At 40.6% G+C, this 20,622-nt stretch overlaps 1 protein-coding gene across 10 annotated transcripts in view; it reads left to right on the top strand.

Moving 5' to 3' along the window:
• Positions 1 to 20,622, top strand: part of MPP7 (MAGUK p55 scaffold protein 7) — a 303,055-nt gene that overhangs the window by 85,284 nt on the left and 197,149 nt on the right. For 6 of the 10 annotated variants that reach the window (XM_075922585.2, XM_075922583.2, XM_089776759.1 and 3 more), the window contains one exon: positions 14,065 to 14,183. In XM_075922585.2, coding sequence (XP_075778700.2) covers positions 14,148 to 14,183 — 36 coding nt within the window. In that variant the 5' untranslated portion in view covers positions 14,065 to 14,147. Of the gene's footprint in view, positions 1 to 21; positions 122 to 14,064; positions 14,184 to 20,622 lie in introns of those variants that run through there. The other 4 variants (XM_075922584.2, XM_075922582.2, XM_075922586.2 and 1 more) reach the window with 4 other exon arrangements.

The raw sequence follows: 20,622 nt of genomic DNA, 5'->3' as shown, positions 1-20,622 counted from the left end.
ATGTTGTCTGATTCTTTATAGAACTACAAAAGCACACTCTAAATGTGAAAAAGGAAGCTAATTATAAATGGCAATAAACAGTGCTGATTATTTTACCTTTGACAAACTGGAAAATTTAAAGGTTGGTATGCCCCAGTTTATTAATGCTATAAAATTTTACCATGTTGTTCTGATCTTAGATATATATTCTATAGTGTTTATTACCTCTTATTAAAGTAAAAAGCTTGGCTTATAAGCCTGGCATTGTTGTACAGAATGCTAATTCAGAAGACTAATTAACAAATGAAGCAAATGCTCATCCATTTGTGTGAGCTTTATGAAGTTTTTTCTTGTACTACTCCTAACAAAGTTAGTGTTTTCTTGTAATAGGTTAGAGTGATGGAACGCAGAGACCATATTTTTTTATCATTTAGCACTGGTTTATAGCTTCCACAGACTTGCCCTAATAATGAAGCTATGAAGGATATGACAAGAATGGTGATATTAAATTTCTCTAGACTAACCGTAAATTTTTCCATTCTGATGTCAAGAATGTTGAGCATCTGGAATCTGCAATATGAATGGTTCACTATGGGAACACTTTCATCAATTACTTATCCATTTATTCTCCTCCTAGGAACTAGTGGTCTTCTCTAGAATATAATACTATACAGGAAACAATTCTGTAGAATTGGAAGATTTTTGTGTTCTGTTGCTTCTGATTTAAAAGCCTTCCATTAAGTTTAATTTGTATATAATTTAGTTTTTTAAGTAATAAAGCTTAGCACAAAATTATATTAATTATATTAAAAAAACCAGAAGATGCAAAATGAAGAGAGATACAGATGTGAGTCTATGAAGTTTACAGAAAATTTTCTGTGCTAGCTGTTTAACCAAAGGCTATACTAGTGGTCCTCAACCAGGGGTATGTATGTGTACTCCTGGGGGTATTTAGAGCTCTTCTACGGAGTACATCAACTAATCTAGATATTTGCTCAGTTTTATAGTAGAAAACACTAGCAAAGTCAGTATGAACTAATATTTCATACAATTATTGGTTTATACTGCTCTGTATACTATAAACCCTTTTCTTTGGGTCCTGAGGCTTTCCTCTCTCAACAGCAGAGGTCGGTCGAATAAAAGATATTATCTCACTCACAATGTCTAATAGGCAAAATTATGCAATCACTGGGTTTTATTCTCCTTTATGTTCTTTTTGTTAGCTAAATTGAACTTCATGTCAATGTCTTTGCAGAATCGGAAGTACTGATGCAATTCATCAGTACTTTTAAAGTCCTTAGTTCTTGAAGTAATGAAAGTCTAATGAAAATATAATGTAAATATTTTTACAAGAACCATACAAAACTATTTATAGTACTTTTTGTCCTCACTCAGTTTTTCCAGAACACAGGGCGTTGGTCTGTTTATGGATAATGTTAGTTAATTTTGTTGATCAGACGTGACAAAAATCAGTAATGCGCTTACTAATAAGTAGAATTAGGAGCCCATCATTTTTTAAATTAATACCTGTTGTTGCCATTGGACTACTGTTAGTTCATTTAGTTATTTAACTTTGAATTTCTTTGAGGACTGCTCTTTCCTCCTCAGGCTTTTGAGAAGGGAGTAATGAGCTAAGGACAGGTATGGATGTATTGTGATTTGAGATTAGTAGCTAGATTAGTGTTGGGAAGTCTTTTCCTTTGCAGATTTGCAAGACTTTTTTTTTTTTTCTGTGTGTAAATGGGTTAGTATTTTTAAAGTATCAGTTACCTTTAGCGTTTGGGGAGGCATTTTGTTTTCTGGAAATCTGTATAAATATATGTGTTCTATGTAATCTGTGTACTGTATTGTGTGTTGAAATGTGAAAGTGTTTTGATTTCTTTTAAGTTGTTACAGGTACTTTTTCTCTTGTTCCAAAATAGAAGCTGGTTTATCCTATGAATTCCTGTGTATTGTTCTTCCTTTTCCTACCTAACAAAATTCTCTTCAACTGTTCTGGTAATGTGCCCATCAAGTTAAAGGGTAGAAAAAGAAACAATTATATGCAGAGCTCTTTACATCATTAACAATCCAAACACTCAAAAATAATTAGTCAAGCCCTCCAAAATCTTTTTCTTTAAAAAGGGTTTTAAGGGAGTACCCAGCTGATCCCCAGCTCTGCGTTGCAAAGCCCCTTTGAAGTGCCGCTCCGGTGCTTCGCACTATCAGAGCCAGGGATCAGCTGGAGTCCCCAGCTGATCACAGGCTCCTAATGTGCTGCCCTGTGGAAACACCACTGAGATTTTTAAATCACTTGACAGCCCTGCTTTAGTATAGTGTAGATGCTTTCCCTCAATGAGAGAAACCACATTAAGGGGTGTGCTTTGGTTCCTGAGTTTTTAATGTTGCCTCGCTTGCCTAAAATTAATCCTGTTCTCTAACAGATACTCTGTGTGTCTGCTGGCTCGGCAAGACACACATACCGCAAAAGTGCTCCCACTGCTATAATATTAAGACCTGTAGGGAAGTGTCTGCACCCAGCATCTAATCTGGGATCACTGACCCCTCTTGAAACAAAAAACAGGACTGTGTAGCACTTTAAAGACTAACAAGATGGTTTATTAGGTGATGAGCTTTCGTGGGCCAGACCCACTTCCTCAGATCAAATAGTGGAAGAAAATTGTCACAACCATATATACCAAAGGATACAGTTTTAAAAAATGAACACACGAAAAGGACAAATCAAATTTCAAAACAGAAGGGGGATGGAGGAGGGGGAAGAGAGGGAGGTAAATGTCTGTGAGCTAATGATATTAGAGGTGATAATTGGTGAAGTTATTTAAGCATGAATGACAGTTCAGAGGATTCTCTTTGAAGTGAAGTCTTAAAAGGTCTTTGAAGCAGGATGCAGGTAATCAAGTCATTGAGACAATGTCCTTTCTGGTTGAAATGGCAAGAAACTGTTTTTCCTTTGTGATCCTGTCTGATATCTGTTTTGTGGGCATTGATCCTTTGGCGAAGTGTCTGAGACGTTTATCCAATGTACGTAGCGGATGGACACTTTGGCACATGATAGCATAAATTATATTTTTGGATGCGCAGGAATATGTGTTCTTGATCTTATAACTCACTTGGTTGGGTCCAATAATGGTATCAGCAGAGTGAATATGTGGACAAAGGTACCAGGGTTGGTATTAGTGTGGAATGTCCTGTGGTTGCTGGTAAGAATCATCTTGAGGTTAGGTGGTTGTCTATAGGAGACCATGCGTCTGTCTCCCAAAGCCTCTCTGCGTTTAGTATCCTGTTCCAGTATAGGCTGTAGTTTATTGATAATGTGTTGGACAGGTTTAAGTTGGGGGCTGTAGCTGATGACAAGTGGTGTTCTATTGTTGTTTTTCTTGGGTCTGTCTTGAAGTAGTTGGTTTCTACCAGCAACCACAGGACATACCACACTAATACCAACCCTGGTACCTTCCCTTGCAACAAACCCCATTGCCAGCTTTGTCCACATATTCACTCTGCTGATACCATTATTGGACCCAACCAAGTGAGTTATAAGATCAAGAACACATATTCCTGCGCACCCAGAAATATAATCTATGCTATCACGTGCCGAAAGTGTCCGTCCGCTACGTACATTGGACAAACGTCTCAGACACTTCGCCAAAGGATCAATGCCCACAAAACAGATATCAGACAGGATCACAAAGAAAAAACAGTTTCTTGTCATTTCAACCAGAAAGGACATTGTCTCAATGTCTTGATTACCTGCATCCTGCTTCAAAGACCTTTTAAGACTTCACTTCAAAGAGAATCCTCTGAATTCATGCTTAAATTCAACACTTTACACTCACATTTAAATAAAGGTGCTAATTATCTTACCCATTACAAAGATAGCTTCACCAATTATCACCTCTAATATCATTAGCTCACAGACGTTTACCTCCCTCCCTTCCCCCTCCTCCATCCCCCTTCCGTTCTGAAATTTGATTTGTCCTTTTCATATGTGTTCATTTTCTTAAATTGTATCCTTTGGTATATATGGTTGTGACAATTTTCTTCCACTATTTGATCTGAGGAAGTGGGTCTGGCCCCCGAAAGCTCATCACCTATTTAACCATCTTGTTAGTCTTTAAAGTGCTACACAGTCCTGTTTTTTGTTTCAGCTGCACCAGACTAACACGGCAACATTTGACCCCTCTTGGACACCATTCTCCAATGACAGCATCTGATAGACATTCCCTACCACCATTTCAGTGGAAAGAGCTTAAAAGGTGAAGAAGAAATGTGCTATGTCCTCCCCCTTTCAGGAATCTACCAAAAAGAGATGATACTTGACCCCTCAGATGCCATTGGTACTGACTGCATAAGATGGCAGACTCATCTGTGCCAAAGATATCATGCAACCAAAAGACCCTAAGTGGGTAGGCTCAGAGAGAAGCAGCAAAGGGAAACTTGCCATCCTTTCTTCCTGTCAGAGCCACTCAGACATGTGGGACTGAGCAGTGCTGCAGACTACTTCATCACTTTCTCTCTGGATCCTAGCTTACAATCCTTGGTACCAACAACTGCTGTATTTTCATTGGCACTTCTAAGGAAACCCTTCATGGTACCAAGATGATTTCACTACTGCAAAAAATTCTGTGGCACAAAGACTTCCTAGTCTCTTGAGCATCAGAATTTCCCCTCCTTCGTACTGATGTTACTTCAGTATGTGTATTATCAGACCACATAACATTGCTATCCAAATAAGCTCCTCCTTTCTCCGAGTGATGAGGAAACGGAGATCTGTTCTTTGTGTCACTCCTCATCCAGCCAGCCATCAGACCGGTCCACTATAACCACCTGAACACTGCATCAGATGCGAAACGTATGGATGGTAAACACATCTATGGATGCTGTGATCAATGCCATTCCCATATCAGTGGTCCTACCAGGACTCATGGATGGCATATGATCAACACTATCGTAAGCTTCCTGGTTTCACAGGGACAAGACAAAACATTCCCCACCACAGTTGATACCTTGACCCCCTGAATCCCTGGAAGACGCTTTGGATTGCGAAGCCCCCTTAGCTGCCAAATTCTAACTCAAATAGCCTTAGAAGTCTTACTGAGCACAGTAGGACTCTCCATTGCCATGGCCATAGTCATGCACCCAGTTTCATGACTCCACCTCTCTGGGTTTCCAAAGAGGTACAATCCATTGTTGAGGCTCTTCTGTTCAAGGGTGTCGTGTGGTTCAATTTATTTTAGATCCAAGGTAAACCAGGACACTCCAGAGAGACTTAAGCACTTCCTTATGTATTACAAACTTTAATGTAGTTGTTTCAGTTTTACAAGCCTTAAAACAATTACTATACAATTTAAACCTTAAATACTATAAATTCTAAAGTAATTAATACAGCGCAAAGCAATGCAAAAGCAATTAATACAAGATCTACAATAATACAATAATAAAGCCTAGTTCACTTACACTTCACCAGTATGCTACCTACAGAACCAGGCAGAAGGTTGTGGTCCCTTTGATTCCCACCCATTGGGACGCCATGCCCTGATGTAGCCAATGTGAAGGGTCTATTTACTTTTAGTTACTACTAGCAGGAACTGAGTCTCAATCCTGCTCACTCCCTCCCATCGATTCTTCTCACTAAGCCCATTTTATAGAAAAATGAGACTTGGTCATTTTAATAATATTTACCAATTAATTACGTATTGTGTAAGACACCAACAATGCCCTATTTGGGGCACATCTGCTACTCAGGATGTTGCAAAAATGGTGTGCATAGTTAAATGGCTACATATATCGGAGGGGTAGCCATGTTAGTCTGGATCTGCAAAAGGGACAAGGAGTCCTGCGGCACCTTATAGACCTACAGATGTATTGGAGCATAAGCTTTCGTGGGCAAAGACCCACTTCATCAGATGCATGTCATCCGACAAAGTGGGTCTTTGCCCACGAAAGCTTATGTCCAACACATCTGTTGGTCTATAAGGTATCCCAGGACTCTTTGTCGCTATGGCTACATCTGTAACTTTTGCTTATCAAAACCAAATACCAGTACAAGGTTGTTTGTCATGTGTTCTTGACGTGGTCTCGCTGTGCTATGTTTAATCTGCATTATGCAAAACATCCCTACCTCCCAAACCTTGTCTTCGTGCTTATATGCACCAGACTTGAGACAGGCCTGGGTTTTGCTTTTAGAGATCCGCACTGTAGGTAAGGCAGGGCTGTCCAGGCTCCCCTACAAAGGGACCATAGCTATCTGCAGCTAAGACCATTTCTGCACTTACAGCATTATGGTGTCACAGCTATACTTGTACATGTGTAGTTCTGCAGTGCATGTGCTGAAATTGCTCTGTGTTGATATGGGAGAACTTCTATTGACATGGGGGGGGGGGAAAAACACCCCTCAGAGCGTTAGTAAGAGAAGCACTTACTTTTGACACATAGCTGCGTGCACGAATACTAATATTAGTTCAGATTATGTCGGGGGTGGGGGAGAAATATTCACAGTCCTGAGAGAGATAATTTTTGTTGACATAGAAGGTAGTGTAGACAAAGCTAAGACAGATGAATTCCCACCCCCACAAACACACACTAAAAGTCTCATCTCCAGGGTTACTCTTGCATCTGTAATTATCTACAGGACAGGAAGAACAAGATCTGTGCCATGCACATAACCACAGAGGCAATATAATCCTAAAAATTTAGACCGAGATCCACAAAATGGAGACCACTTTCATCTCAGCGATCAACTATGCAACAAACCTCCTCTAAGCAAAAGTTTTGAGGGTTTGGTCTAGGACCCGAGTTGCCTTAAACATTCTTAATTGCTGGAACCACCCACAACCATCTGTCCTTTTGCAAAATATCTGTGTCCCTTCCTTCCATACAGCATGTCACACAATCATGTCAGACATATGGGTACTAAAAATGATCAAGACTGGCTATTCAATTTACCTCCACCCTCCCCACCCCCCGTCCGTACACAAGCTTGTAATGTGACAGGAAGTAAACCATCTCCTGCACCTGAGTGCAGTATAAAAACAATACAAAGGAAAGGACTTCTAATCCCATTCATGCATTTTGGAGTTAAGCTTGACTTGAAACTACATCACAATCTTCACTTTATGTAGTCATAGTGTGCCTCTCTCTCTCTCTTTTTTTTTCCATATGCATAGTCTGCTTCTTTGTATCTTCCAGTGTGCCCTCTCCCTCTGCTCTCTCTCCCCCCCTCCCCCGTCCCCACTTGGTAGCTTCTGCCTGTCACAATGCCTGGAGTGGCTCATGGCTGAGTGAGACAACCTTAGGTCAGACTGTCTAAAAGCAGAGCAGAAACCTCAAGCTGGTTTTATGTTCTTTATAATTAGATTCCATCAACACAATAACAAGTATGAACTCCTAAAGCTCTACAGTAGAACCTCAAAGTTATGAACATTAGAGTTATGAATTGACCAATCAACTATCCCCTGATTTATGTCCTTCTGGTTCCAGCCAGGCAATTGCAAAGACCAAAAACAAAACAAGAAAAAACAAATAAAGTAGAGTACTGTTAAATATAAACTAATAAAAAAGGGAAAAGCCTCATTTTTCTTCTCATAGTAAAGTTTTGAAACTGTATCAAGTTCATATTCAGTTGTAAACTTCTGAAAGAACAACTAAAATATTTTGTTCAGAGTTACAAACCACCTCCATTCCTAAGGTGTTCATAACCGAGGGTATAATAGTCTTACCATGGAGTTACAGACAATGTTCACTCTATTTTTTTTCCACCCATGTGTGGAATACATTTTATGTGCATTGAGGCATGTGTGGATATGCACCACCAGTAGAAACCCATGCTACCAGCTATGGCCACTGTGGGTGTTCTGCTAATCAGCTCAGTGGTATTCAAATCTCTCTTGGGTGGCCACCCAACCACTCAGTTGACAGCGAACACTGGTCACGGATACTGCCTTTGGGCATCTCAGTTTATCTTGCCACTATGGCAAGTTGGACTGTAAGATTGTCAATTGATGCTAAAAATTATGACACTATTCATGTTCCTACCAGTCCCAAAGGACCAGTCACTTACCCAAAGTCAAATGTACTCTGGTCTGAAATCAGACTACATCTGTAGCAAATTTTCTAATAAATTAATTAAATATTCATTAAGGTGGGGGGGGGGGGATTGTTTCTGTGGTTGCCACAGGAAATAGGCAAACACAAATGACTTAGCCTTAGATTTAAAAAGGTAATATGAGCAGCTCAATATGTCCTGTAAGGCTCCCTCATGCCAAACAGCATGGGGATTGCCTGCTTATGTCTAGAAATCATTGCCCCTAAGAGTACAGAGAGCGTAAGGATACACCCAGCTTCTTATTGTCAGGAATTTTTATTCCCTTTACCTCAGAACCTAAGGTCATGGGATGAGCTCATGTGCAGGCTCCCCCTTCCAAGAGGGAGTACAGAATGCAGTCAATAAGGTCTCTGTCTTAAGATGCTACGTTATGCTTCGTCTTTACTGAGCCACCTTGTGTTCAGGATGAGCACTTGACCCTAATTAATGCTTTATTAGACAGTCTTTCTACTAAACTGTCACCGTTCTTGTCTGTCTGTCATGGGATTTTCAATTTGCTGTCTTGCGCACGTGCCGACTACCCCCACCAGCTCCGGCTCCCAGTCCCCCTGGCAGGCTGCCCCCACCTGTTCTGGTCTTCCAAGCAGGCCGCTGACATGATAGGCCGCTTCTGCCAGCTCCGCCCCACCTCCCCTGGCAGGCCGCCCCCACTAGCTCCGCCTTCCTTCCCCTCCCCCCCCCCGGCAGGCCGTCTCCACCAGCTCCAGCTTCCCTAGCAGGCCACCCCTGCCAGCTCCATCTCCTCTGGCAGGCTGCCGACAAGGCAGATCGCCCCTGCTGGCTCCCCGCCCCCCTGCCGACTCCTTCAGGCGGCCTTACCTGCCTTTGTGCTGGCAACTCCAGCTCCCAGGCCCTTGGCAGCAGCCCCAGAGTTGGGGGAGGGCAGCAGCCCCACAACCAGGGAGGTAACAGCCTCAGAGTGAGTGAGTGTGTGTGTGCGTGCGGGTGGGCACAGAGCCAGTAATCCCACAGTGTGTGTAGAGGGGAAAAGACCAAAAAGACAAAAAAAAAATTTATATAAAAAAACTTTTTAAAAAGACAGTCTTTCTGAAAGTGCACCAGAAGAGTAAAAATAAAGTTTTCTGTTATCAGTTTAGCAGAAAGGTTGGATGAAATTATCTAGCTTCTCTTTAAACTCTATTATAGTCAACCCTTACAGTTAAGACGTTTTTCCTAATGTCCAACCTAAACCTCCTTTGCTGCAGTTTAAGCCCATTGCTTCTTGTCCTATCATCAGAGCTGAAGGAGAACAATTTTTCCTCCTTCTCCTTGTAACACCCTTTTAGATACTTGAAAACTGCTATCATGTTGGACAAGACATGCCAGCACTGTTCACTGAAGTTCAGTTCCTGGCACCGATCCCACTCTGGTGCAGAGAAAGAAAGGGAGGTGGGAAAAGAGCCAGTCCTCTATTTCAAGGGCTAGAAAGCTTAAAGAGTCACATTCTGAGTTGGAACACCCTTTGAAGCAACCTGCCTGTACAGCACCGTTTACTCTGGTGCCTTTTCTGGTCCAGTTGAGTCCAGTGCAAGTGGAATCCCCTTCCCAGAAGAGCCAGATGGGAGATGTGGACATGCCATCCCCTCCTGAGTTGTATGAAGTGGCTCGTGACCTGATTGAGCTAACGTTTGGCCTATCAGCTTCCTCCTGGGAGTCTCCCTTGGTCCCTCTGGCTCTGATTCTAGTATCCGGCCTGGTGCAGGTAAAGGGCAAGCTTTCAGCGCTTTCACCTCAGCACAGTTCACAGAGTCGGGACCATTCACCTTGACATCAGTCTGGCACTGGTCAGAAGAGGGCAACAAAAATGATTAGGGGTTTGGAACAGGTGTCACTTGAAGAGGGATTAAAAAAAACTTGGATTTTTCAGTTTAGAAAAAAGGAGACTAAGGGGGGATGTGATAGAAGTCTATAAAATCATGACTGGTATGGAGAAAGTGAATAAGGAAAAGTTATTTACTTGTTCCCATAACATAAGAACTAGGAGTCACCACATGAAATTAGGTAGCAGGTTTAAAACAAAGAAAAGGAAACGTTTCTTCACACAGTGCACAGTCAACATGTGGAACTTCTTATCAGAGGATGTTGTGAAGATTAAAACTTTAACAGGGTTCATTCAAAAAAGAACTAGATAAATTCATGGAGGTTAGGGCCATCAATACTTATTAGATAGATTAGGAATAGTATCCCTAGCCTCTGTTTGTCAGGGGCTGGAAATGAAGGCAGAAGAGGTATCACTTGATGATTACCTGTTTCTGTTCACTCCCTCTGGGGCATCTAGCATTAGCCACTGTCAGAAGACAGAATACTGGGCTAGATGGACCTTTGGTCCGACCCACTATTGCTGTTCTTATGTTCACACCCCTAAAACTTAGCAGAGGCATTTCAGGCCAACTCTGCTGCCTAGATATTATCCTCCCTGTCAGAGACAGGACCAAAATAGAAAGGGTAGCCGGTAAAGTCACCATTGTCCTGCGAGTGTGACTAGTAGTGGGAGTGCTAATAACCAGGGGCAGTCTCTAGGCAATCACCAGGCTCTAAAAAGAACTTTTGAAGGTGCGCCCGAGGGCAATGTACCTGCCTACCCCTTGGAGTCTACCCCTATGTTTGGAGACTGCTAATCCCATTTTTACCATGCCTGGGCTCAAGTCACATCCGACAGGTGGGTTCTAGACATGGTAAAGATGGGATATTTTATTCAATTTCCAACTACCCCACTTTTTTACTTCCCTGCCCTGTCCCTCTACAGGGATCCCTCTCATGAGCAATTCCTGGGACATGAGGTGCGGTCACCCTTCAATGTAGGGGCATTAGAGGAGGTCCTTCTAAAGTTAAGGGGCACAGGGTTTTATTCCCGCTATTTCCTTATCCCAAAAGCCAAGGGTGGACTATGTCCCATTTTGGACCTACGTGGTCTAAAGATATCTCAAAAAGTTTAAATTCTATATGGTGTCCTTCACCTCAATTATCCTTTCACTGGATTCGGGAGAGTGGTACACTGCCCTTGATTTGAAGGATGCCTACTTTTATGTGGCCATAGTTCTGGCTCACAGGAAGTTCCTTCGTTTCACGGTTAGTGGTTCCCACTGTCAGTTGCAGGTGCTGCCTTTCGGCCTGTCTGCAGCACTGAGAATTTTTACAAAGCACATGGCAGTGGTGGCAGCATTCCTGTGTCTCAGAAGGATTCAGATCTTCCCTTACCAGGATGACTGGGTTGGTCAAGGGGCCCTCCGAAGCAGTGGTCAGGGTTCATGTAGAATTCACCATGACCATGTTCAGCCACTTGGGTCTCTTGCTAAATCTTCAGAAGTCGACCCTGTTGTCCATGCAATTCATAGAGTTTGTAGGGGCATATGTTTTGACTCCCTGGCAGCCAAGGCCTCCCTTCCCCAGTCCCTTGTCTCTGGACCCACTCATCTATGAAGGCAAGGTGTTGAGGCACATGGCTTCCTGCACCCATGTACCTGGCAACCCTAATTATTCCAGCCGGTATCTTTACTTAGAGGAAATAATCCAAGTTAATATTTTCTTACCTCTGAATGGTAACCATGATATGTTTTTAAACAGTGATTGTGTAATAGAGTAAAGCTAAGTCTTCTATTTACTACTCCTACTTTCAAACAAACAGGTCTTAGTCTAGGTTAGCTGTGGCCAACCTGTGGCTCGCAAGCCACATGCGGCTCTTTCTTCCCCTGAAAGTGCGGCTTGTGAAGCTGCCCCTAAAAATGGTCCCAGCTCACCTGTTCTTCTTAAAAGAGCAGTCCTTTTTTTTTCTCGACAACTCCCCAGCCCCCCAGCTCTTTGCACTATATGCACAAGTATTTTGGCTCTTTGCCTGTAATGGGTTGGCTATCCCAGTCTATATCTACATTGTACAGGCTGCAGCAACACAGCCATGCTTCTTAAACCATGCCGCTGTAAGACACTCAGTGTAGCTGTAGCCACTCTTTGTCGTCAGGAGAGAGTTCTCCTGACAATAAAATAAAACCAGTCTCAAAAAGGGGCAGTAGTTTTGTCAGTGGGAGAGCATCTTCCACTGACAAAGTGCAGTCCACGCTAGCATTTTTCATTGTTAAAACTTTTGTCATTCAGTAGGGCATTTTTTCACATCTTTGAGTGACAATAATTTTAACAAAAAAAGTGCAATGTCCACATAGCCCTTGTGTACTGTGAAGAATACATGTAATTGTAATGACAAAATTGGCTGGAGAATTAAGTGTGCAAAAACAAAACTCTGTGTAAATCCATGTATGTAGGAAATCTTAGTCTTTAATAGGAATTCAGTCAATGCCTAATTAAATGGTTTTACTTTTCTAGTTTTATTTTTTTCTTCTATTAAGTACTTATTTTCCACATCAGAATGATGACCGTAACTTTGTGCAGCTGATAATCACAGTGACTCCACATCAAACTTGTGTGAATACGTTTAAATAAGAACCAAGTATATGTTTAAACATAGTGTTGCACATATCCATTTACACCAGGTGCCTAGCTTCTATTAATTCAGAGACTAAGAGCCAAGCATCCTATTTTGAACTTGTGATCTTTGGGTGTTAGTAACAATCACTGATACTAGGCTGTACTTGGCTGAGGCTCTGTTTTTTATATGTGTGTAAAATTGTAGTGCGTTGAGTTATATCCTCTTTTTATAGTATTTCTGAAGCATAAACAGGAACAGATTTAAGTAAAAACAAGATTTTGAGAGAAATGAATGTCAACCATTAAAAACATTTGGACCACAGAAAAGAATGTAACTGGAAGGAACATTTTTTCCAGAATACTGTGCTCAAAGCCAACAAAAAGAGAGAGAAATGTTAAATAATCACATCCCAAAGGTGCTATATTTAATTCTAGAAGAGACAAATGATGCCTTAAAAGGTTGTGAAACAATGCAGATTAATAAAATATTTAAATCCTATATTTTTGGGAGATAATAGGCATAATAATGATAGGCAACCTATAATTTACCACAATGTGCTTTACTAGTTAAATATCTTGTAAAGCTGTCCTTGTGAGGAACAGCAGCACTTACTCAAACTAAAAATAATACCAGGATCATGTATAGTGCATCCCAGGAGGTTACTGGTGTTTTTGTAGACAGCAGACAGGAGAAAAAGGCATTTTGTCCTTTTTACCTCAAGTAATCCCACTGGAAAATTAAACATGTGCTATGAATTGATATCAACTCATGCCAGGTTACCTCCCTAAAGAGCGCGGCTGCAAGCGCTGTTGCTACATTTCTTGGACAGCAGTTTGATGGTCTGTGTGCATGATGGATAGTTTATGCTGTATGCTACTGTGGAACACTGTGCTACTGTCTACCACTGGGAGACCACTAGAGAGGTGTGCCCTAGGAGCAGCAGTTACTTTAACACTTCTAGACAATTTTGGATAAAACTTGCATACTTCAAAATTTTAAAATGTAGCTTACACATGCATGTGTTGGTGTATGAAAAATCTGGCTACTCCATAACTAACAATGCAGTTTCTTTTGTCTTGATGTAAATCTCTGTTGGAAGCAGGATAAAAAGATGTATTAAGCATTATATTAGCAAGAAATATTTAGAGAAACCATGAACCCCTTTTAACGGACCACCCTCTCCAGTTTCTGTTCTTTTAAGGAAGTTTTTCCTATTCATGACTCATTTCGCTCTTTGGCTAACATCAAGGTAAATGGAATAATCATTAAGCACAGGAATGTATTTTTTCAGGTTTTGTCCTTCAAAATCTTTATGAATTTTCTGTATAGTCTTATGTAAATACATATGGATATAAAAGTTTGACACTGTGACAAAGTAAGAAGTACATTGTTAATATCTGCTTAAAAATGTTCCCTTTGATTCTTTGGAGCATCCAGCAAAACCTAAGCTTAAACTCCCTACCCAGTTAAAATGACATGCCCCAGGCAGCAAGTTACACAGAACTGTTAAGTGAAATTAATGAGATCACCCTTAGATTACACTTTGTTTTTTATTTTCATTTTATAGGTCTGTATGAGCTGCTGGCTGCATTGCCAGCCCAGCTGCAGCCACATGTGGACAACCAGGAAGACCTGACCTTCCTCGGGGATATGTTTGGTGAAAAAAGCCTTCATTCACTGGTAAAGGTAAACCACATTTAAGTCAGATTCTCTTTGAGAAGAGCATATGGAAAAATGTTTTTAGTGCCATCTAGTAAACCAGTGATTGAACTGTTGCTCAGTGAAAACAAAACAGCCTTGTTTCAGCTAACGCTCTTTCTGTCAGTGGTGGAAGTTGTTAAAAATGATTCTAAAATAGATGATTTCATTTAATAGTGGTATTCTGGCAGTATAGAATAATGCAGCAAACGTATGTTGTTTTCTCTTGTTTAGAAAGAGAATACTAAATAGTTGCAGGAAATCTGAGATGTCTTTATGGTCAACATTTAAGTCCTCGAGTTTAGCTTAAGTAAATAAATGTTCACAGCAAAAATTAGAAGGAATATGTTTTCTGAGGTCAAGTATGGCAACAGTTCAGTAGCCACATTAATTTAAAATAATTTCCTTTAACAAAGTCAACTGAAATTCTAGTAAGCTGTGCTGTTTATTGGCTTGCCTCCACTGAAAATTGTGTTTTGCATATAAATATATTGAACTAAAGCATAGTAAGTTGGAAAAAATACTTCAGTAAAGTGCTCTGCTCTGGGAATGATTGACAACCAGAAATCAAAGCATGCCATGGGAGCATGCAGAGTCATCTCAATAATGCGCAGACTGCTTAAAGCAATAAAGTAAGACCAATCAACAGATAAGAAATGAACCATGCCCACTGTATGTTATGTCTCTTGAACCTCTAATATAGGATGACTGAGATTGAAAGAACCTTCTGAAGTCTCATCTTAACATCCCTATTCAGTATTGATATGACTTTTTTTCTTTTAAATCTACCCAAAAAGAAGGAAGTTGGAGGAAAAAGCATGATGATCCTAGTCATTCTGTGTAAGCGGTGGTCAGAGCTCTGCATCTTAGGTACCCAAGTTCATTTTTTAAGGGAACAGCTTGCTCTTGCTAATATTGGTTATTAGTGGTAAACATACAATGAGCAGTTTTTAGAAGCTATTCTTCAGGGCTGCAAATTGGCCAGATGGCTTAAAAAGCAGCAACAAACAATACAATTTTAATTTAAAAAATCGATACTTTGTCTACAGATGTTTCATGTGTGCATAGATAATTACAGCATTTTCTATTTTCAGTGTATGCTCTTGTGTATGGTTTGCTACATTGGCTTTCTTTAAAATACCATTTTTTGGTTCTCCTTTCTATCAGTACTGTTGGATACATATATCCTTTCTATGAACTTGAACCAGTGTGTGCAGCTCTAAAAAGTTAGAGATGGAAAAGTTGTATTAGATCATGTAGTCTATGCCCTGCAAATGTTGGATTGTTCCCTACAGTACATTCCTGTTGTTGTAAGTAAAACCAGCAAAAACTGATGCAATCATTCATTCCTCTCTCTTCCTCTCAGACCAGTCAATTTGATTTTAGTTTGCAAAGTATAGAACAGAGAAAACCCCCAACTATTGTTGGTAGTTTTGGAATACAAAACTGACTCAGAAAAGTGAATGTTTGAAGTATGTCTACTTCACTCAACTGATTCCTCCCTCATTTCATACAGCTCACTTAAGATGAAGGCTTTAATAGTACTGTACTTAGGATTTCTGCGTGGTGGAGGAAGCACAAGTCCCAATGTTTGTGTATAGACCTGTAGCAAGGCATAGTGAAGTTATATTAAAGTACTTAGATGATAACAGGCAAAACAGTACATGCAGGCTCATAGTTCGTTAAAGAACTCTCTCCCCCTCCTCCTTTGGTGGGATGGGGAGAAGAAGGAAAGGGATGAGAACAATCCTTTCTCTATTAGCTACTACATTAGCTCTCTTTAAAGAATTAGGGTAGCAGTTACAGAATATTTGCCTTTGGCCTTAATGGAAATTCTTCTGTTCTTTTCAATTTGCCAGCCTGGCTCCAAGTGAGCCTTTCACCCTCCCTCTGCATAGTCTTAAAACAACTTCAGTTATGATTGAAAGCATAGTAGGATTGAAAAAAGTTAAATACTGGGTTTCTAGCAATTCAAGCATTGCTTTTAAATGCCCTTAAGATTTGTATCTCCTTATTTGAGAACAGAAAAAGTTGAAGTTAACCATTTCTAATACCAGAGTAGAATGAATTAGGAAAACATGGTAGGGATAAATTAATCTTTGATTATTAGAATAACCAAATCACATAATACTGTTTTTGGGTGTATGTGTTCAGTTAAGTAATTATTCTGAAATTTGAAACATTGAAATTGCAGTTGTATTGGAGCCTGGGATATTGAGGGAATTTCATTGTGGGATTTCCATATCTTTTTAAGCTGTATATTTGCAGATATCATGAGATAGAAACTGAGAGAGTTCAAGGCTGCTGTTACTGTTTTGTCTTTACAGAGAAAAATAAATGAAATACTTAGGAAAAAACAAGATTACAGTACAACAATCTAGAAAAGGCTATTGTAGTAAGGCTGTTAAAATAATCAGTAAACACTTGGATCATGGTAGGCCTTTTTGCAGTAATTATGTAAATTGTTGAATTTTAATTGGCTTTTGGCCAATGGGATTGTGCTGGAAGCAGAGGCGGCATCTGAAGCCTGTATTCTCTCTCCTCTTTCCTTCCCTCCCCCCACACACATACACCTTTTGCCCTGGGCTCATAGCTGTTCAAAGACAAACAGGGCTCTGTGGTTGCTTTTTGAGCGTGTGCAGGAGTGGGGCAGGCAGGGAGCCTGCCTCAGACTCCCTGCTGGCCTGAGGGCTGAATCAAGCTGCTTGGCATGCCAGATGCAGCCCATGGGCCATATTTTGCCCAGCCCTGTTTTAGCATGTAAGCCTTGTAAGAAATTTTCATAAAAATTTGCCATTTGCTGAAAAGTTGTGCCCTTTAAAAAATGAAAGTAAAAGGGGAGCATAGTGAAGAAATAAGATTTTTTTTCATGTGTGGCATAGTCAGCTTCTTGAAATACCAGTTGTCTTTAAATAATCTTAGGAAATTATGCCTTCCATGTGAGGGAAGGAAGGCCATGTTTCTGTACATTCATAGCAAATCTTTTGGGAGAAGTTGATAATTGTCTGAAATGCTGTTTGCTTTGGCATGGGGTGAGAAGGGGGGGGGGAAGCCAGACCATGTAAGTGTAAGCATCTACCACCTGGCCATATGTAGAAGGAGGGGGAATGAGATAGATGGAAGCAGCTGGTAACAATCTATGACCAATGAAAGGTAATTGTCCAGCATTCTCTGTAGGGGAAGCAGGCAAACTTGCTCCTTATGCTGTAGTTTACATTTTTCAAGCACAGAAAGCATGCACAACTTTTTGAAGGCATAAATTCTGAAGTTCTTGAGTAAAGCTGTTAGTTCTGTAATGCAGACTATCCAAATAACATACATATGTGGTCAGTTTTACAGAATATGAACTTCTTAATATTCAGATATGGAAGATCAGACAAAAAATTAGATGGGTAATTGAAGTGTATCCCTTAAAATAAAAATCTGTATCAGTTGAGGAAATGCTTATCTTTGTCAGTCTGTCTCTTTTCCCCTTATTGTTCAGTGACTTAATTTGGTGAGCCAGTGTTATCAAAGAAGTGCCACACAACCTAGCATATACATCTCAGTGGTGATTTCAGCCCCTGAGAGAACTGAAATTCTATACAGCAATGTTGTGTTACTCTAACATAGACCATGGAAAGGAATATTAAAATGTGGTGTTCTTCATCAGGACCATTTTATCATCAGTGAAGGAAGTGAGACTTCTGTCATTGCTTGGTACAATTCCTGATTTCTTTACATTTGTGGGCACCATCTTTTCTTTTGGAATGTTGTGATGAAGTTAATTCCATAAATTCTCCTTTCATGTAGTTTTTAAAGACACAGATGCAGTGGAACTTGACGTCTCATAGTCTAAAATATTTATATGAAATGGTCTGATTTCAACATCTAAATGCAAAGTTGCCTTTTATCACACACTTTCCGCTTATATTAAGAAGAAAACAGCTTGTTAAATGGACATCTAGACAGAAGAACTCTTAATGGCCGATGAAAGTGCAGATCGGGGTGGGCAGTAATTTTTGCAGGGAGGCCATTTAATGAATTTTGGTACATGGTCATGGGCTGGCTCCACCCCTGAAATGGGCGAGGGGAGGTAGTTGCACAACAGGAAACGGTGCCAAGCGGGGACTGAATCAGTCTCCACTTGCACCAGTTCTACTATGATTCTGTTTTTTGAAATGTATAAGAGCCCCAGCAGGGCTATTGGGAACTTTGGTCCAAAAAGAACCTTATTATTTTAGTGGTGTATTGAAATAGTGTTAAAATTAGAAGCCATCTCTTCAAGTTTTAAGTGATTTCTTGGTCCTGCAAGCAGGTTAGGGATAGCTGTAGGAAAGTGTGCAATCTGAGTCAGTTAATCAGATAGCTATCTTAGAATGAAAGGACCACTGGGTCTGGCCCACGAATGCTCCTCACCTATTAAACCATCTTGTTAGTCTTTAAAGTGCTACATAGTTTTTCCTTCTGTTTTAGCAAGATCAGACTAACACGGCTACCTCTTTATTACTATCTTAGAATGAAATGAGTTGTGTCTCTCTGCCGTAAGGAGAGGCTTGCTGCGTCTTCCTGTGTGTTTTGGGTTCTTGTGTATTGTTCTGAATTCTCAGAAACAATGTAGTACTATGCTGCAACCTTCTAGCAAGAGAATTTAAGTTTTTTCTGTTGGCATGTCCTGAACATAAGAGCTGTTTTTAAGGAAAGGGGCTGTTTGCTGCTTACTAAAACTCAGTGGGGCTTTTTGGTTGGTTAGCTCCCAGTATCAAAAGGAATCGTAGACTCATGGAACTTGAAGGGACCTTGAGAGGTCATCGAGTCCAGTCCCCTGCCCTCACAGCAGGATCAAGCACCATCTAGACCATCCCTGATAGATGTCTATCTAACCGGCTCTTAAATATCTCCAAAGATGAATATTCCACAACACCCTCCTAGGCAATCTGTTCTAGTGTTTAACCACCTTGCCAGGAAGTTTTTCCTAATGTCCAACCTAAACCTCCAATGCTGCAATTTAAGCCCATTGCTTCTTGTCCTATCCTCAGAGGTCAAGGAGAACAGTTTTTCTTTCTCCTCCTTGTAACACCCTTTTAAATACTTGAAAACTACTATCATGTCCCCTCTCTGTCGTCTCTTTTCTAAACTAAATAATCCCAGTTCTTGTACATTTCAAAAGCAGAAGCCCTACAGGGAGTGGGGGGCCAGTGGGAAACACCCCAGCTTACACTGTGCTCCCTTGCAGTGCTCCCCTTTGAAAAATACAAGAGCTCGGTCGGGACTCTTGTACATTTCAAAGGCTGAGGCATCTCAGGGAGCATGGGGCCAGTGAGGGAGTGCCCTGCGCTCCCTGCAGAACTTCCACCTTTGAACTGTAGCAAGAGCCTGGCAGTTCAAATGTGGAGGCACTCTTATCAACTAATCAACATAGTCAATGTAAGTCCCATCCAGCCCGGCAAAAGTGCGTGAGGATGGAGTAAGAAGGGGGATGGAATGAGCAGGGTGAGGCCTCGGAGAAGGTATGGAGAGGGCCAGGGCCTCAAAGAAAAAGTAGAAAGGAAGTGTGGCAAGGGTATTTGGGTTTGAGGTAGATCTTACGTTGCACTTAAATTGAAAAAGTGATTTTGTGGTTAAAAAGGTTGGAGACCGCTGCTTTAGCTAATTTTGCCTTCCTCCAAAGTGGTGTGCCAAATATATGTTTTCTGGATTTCTTGTTTCTTCAAATTTGAAGTACTACAAACTTATATAGTCCAGGTAGGTGATTTTTGCAGTGGGTTGGAATCTTAGAGATTTCATATGGTGGCTACAAGCTAGGGAAGACCTGGAGGCAGTTGGCTGCCTTTTATGCTTACATTTCCATGGGAACTTAAATTTATGACAAACTAAAGAAAGATAAAGTTGGTGTCACATGGATACATCAGTGCAATTATGATGTAATGAGTCATACAAGATGTCAGTACTAAAATCATGTTCACATTATATTTATAACTAATGCATACTTATCTTATGTTTGGTCATACATGAAGTAGTAGATTATATGTTTGTATCCTTTGTCCTGATAACTTAAGTGTATAGCACAAATATAATTTTTGTATTTTTAGAAAAACTTGTCTGCATTTTTCTTGAAATTAAAATTTTTTGAAATTCTATTTTTGGGTGGATCATTTTGATCTTAGGGCAAGTTGTCCATCTTTAATAGAAGAGCTTATTTTAATAGAAGAGGTTCTAGGGAGAAAATAGTACTTAATGTTTAAAAAATCAGCCTTCTGCAGGTCTGTCTGGCATTAGCCTACGTCCCCAACAGACCTAATATCAACCAGGCAGTCAGGGTTATTGCTTGCTTGGAGGTTGGACCTGCTTCGATGTTTCAGGGAGTCCCCTTCACAGTGTTGTCCCTGTCAGTCACACTGGTCTCCAAAGCTTTGGATCGGGGATGAGAGTCCATATGGGTGATCAT

This window comes from Pelodiscus sinensis, chromosome 2 (genome assembly GCF_052426305.1).
Source record: "Pelodiscus sinensis isolate ZL-2025 chromosome 2, ASM5242630v1, whole genome shotgun sequence".
Classification (NCBI taxonomy): domain Eukaryota; kingdom Metazoa; phylum Chordata; order Testudines; family Trionychidae; genus Pelodiscus; species Pelodiscus sinensis.
The sequence above is the reverse complement of the archived record's forward strand: the minus strand, read 5'-3'. Positions and strand labels throughout refer to the sequence as shown.